Below are 2,021 nucleotides of genomic sequence, written 5' to 3' on the forward strand. Positions count from 1 at the left end.
CTGAGGCCATTATTCTTGATCACGCCGCCAAGCTATCTTCATGTAATGTATTCCAAGAAAAATTCGTGTCAACCCTAATTCGTTTCTCTCTCCGAGTAAGTAGGTCTAATTCCATTAATTTCCCCAAGATTCTTAAAATTGTAGAGTCCATTCTTCATCTTGGTCGCTGCACCGGAAGAATTTAATTTTTTCAGTTAACCGGAAATGAATAATTTTCAGTCAGTGCGGTCCTGAATAACCCGACGGTGTTTGGATATGACGTTTAATCTCAATTATCGGAAAGCGTATACGTATTTTATAGCAGATGGCCAATAATAGTCGCCATAGTGTGTCCACTTTATCTCAAGATTTATAGAAATGTCTTTGTAAATGTCCGAAATTGGTCACTGCGGAATAAAACGGTCGTTCTCTCGAGAGCGCTGTTAAAAAATGAACTCTCCAGATAGCCGAACAAATTTGGAAACAACCGAACACAATAGGGGGGATGTAGCATCGATGGGAGTAAATTTTGTTGGGACAATTTTCCCAAACTTTAATTTGGAGAGGGGACCGTTTAAAATGCAGCCAAAGAACAAGATAAAATATTTAAGACTTCTCCGTTACACTTTATTTTTCAACATTCGTGTCATTACGTATTCTCTTTAATTCCTTATTTCGTTAAGACTCTATTTATCTTCATTTATGAGTAATGTGCAAACAGCTCTCATCCGGTTTGTTTTGAGTGCTCGAAACCGGGAATAAGCAACGGACAATTTCTTCCAGGACCGTTCCATTTCCTTTTTCCCAGGACATTATTTACGCTGAATTCGCATTTAGTCTAGTGCGGATATTAATGTATAATAAATCTATCCGTGAGATGTATGCATTATGTTATTAAGCTACTAAGAAACCCGAATGAATCTCATTAGACCCGGAGCCGTACCCCGGAATAAATCTTCGACAAAAAACACGCATAAGCTTCTAGAGGATGGAGCAGCAACTCGTTAATAAAAAAGAAAGCTCCCCAACATAGTTTATGTGTCGGCTTACGTACATCAAATGCATGCTTTTATGAGCTTTCATATCCACATCCACGCAGGGGAATCCCTGTCGTAATCCAAAATTTCCAAGTTAATTTGGTAGAGTTCGTTATGTCTGGCCCACATCTCGATAATGCTCTCCTTGCTGTAGTACACATCCGGGTAAAAATTCTTGATGTTCTCCAATTTCCGCTTGAGTCGCATGAAAGTGGCGTTCTTCCGGGCCTCGCTCACGATGTTCGCCGCCTGGAAGCTCTCCGGAGCCGCCCTGGTCGAGACCACGTCCCAGCTCTTGCTCTTCACGTCATCTAAACGCGAAGGGGTGTCAAGTGTCGACTAAAATCGCTACTCACTTCTGGCGCTCAGTTTCCTCTTGGACAGGGGGTGGCCGTCGCGGGGGCTGACGAAGTTGTTGATGTAGAGGTTCACCGCCTCCAACGAGAAGCCCTGGCACACGATGATCCCGTCGTTCTCTTTGTCCCTCTCGGATGGCAACGCCTCGTACTTGATTTTCTTGCGTTTGTGGCGGAAGAAAGACATGGCTGGAGGATGACGTTGAAATGCGAAACAGACTGTTGCGAGGCAACGCTATTTCGAAAAATCCAAACAAAAGCGCGTTGCAAAAATGGTAAAGTCCATTTTTTAATTAATAATGTAAAACAAACTATTGGATTTTTGTACGTATTTTATTAAGTCCGTCGCACTGTGCATCTCGCTTTGGCATGTGCGATTAGAGCAAGACGCCAGTTATACGTTTATTTCATTAGCTACGTCAAATTTTTAGGTTAGGTCGTAACTACATTTGTGAATTTTTTTAAATTTTGCTTGAAATTTTCGCCGTATGATGCGCAGGAAAAGCCACGCAACTCTTTCTTGAACAGCACCCACTGGTAGGACCATTATTATCTCGTTCCCGTGTAAAATACATTAACAAATTTCTTATTAGCGTGTAAGGGCATTGACCTTACGTGGCATTGCCGAAACAAAATCTAGGAAGAAAGA

General features: G+C 41.9%; 1 protein-coding gene across 1 annotated transcript; it reads right to left on the minus strand.

The window, feature by feature from the left end:
- Positions 1 to 1,000: 1,000 nt before the first annotated feature.
- Positions 1,001 to 1,642, minus strand: LOC138141617 (uncharacterized). Its single transcript, XM_069062350.1, has 2 exons — positions 1,373 to 1,642; positions 1,001 to 1,327 (listed from the first exon to the last, which is right to left on the minus strand). Exons 1-2 carry the CDS (start codon positions 1,557 to 1,559, stop codon positions 1,059 to 1,061), a joined length of 456 nt encoding a protein of 151 aa, XP_068918451.1. The 5' UTR covers positions 1,560 to 1,642; the 3' UTR covers positions 1,001 to 1,058.
- Positions 1,643 to 2,021: the final 379 nt, after the last annotated feature.

The sequence above is a fragment of the Tenebrio molitor genome, chromosome 1 (assembly GCF_963966145.1).
Source record: "Tenebrio molitor chromosome 1, icTenMoli1.1, whole genome shotgun sequence".
NCBI classification, from domain to species: domain Eukaryota; kingdom Metazoa; phylum Arthropoda; class Insecta; order Coleoptera; family Tenebrionidae; genus Tenebrio; species Tenebrio molitor.

Excerpts from the sequence above, each read along its gene's own strand:
- LOC138141617 (XM_069062350.1), bottom strand. The coding sequence starts at position 1,559 with ATGTCTTTCTTCCGCCACAAACGCAAGAAAATCAAGTACGAGGCGTTG. Across the intron at positions 1,328-1,372 it reads GAGGAAACTGAGCGCCAGAA|ATGACGTGAAGAGCAAGAGC; the intron begins GTGAGTAGCGAT and ends CTTCGCGTTTAG.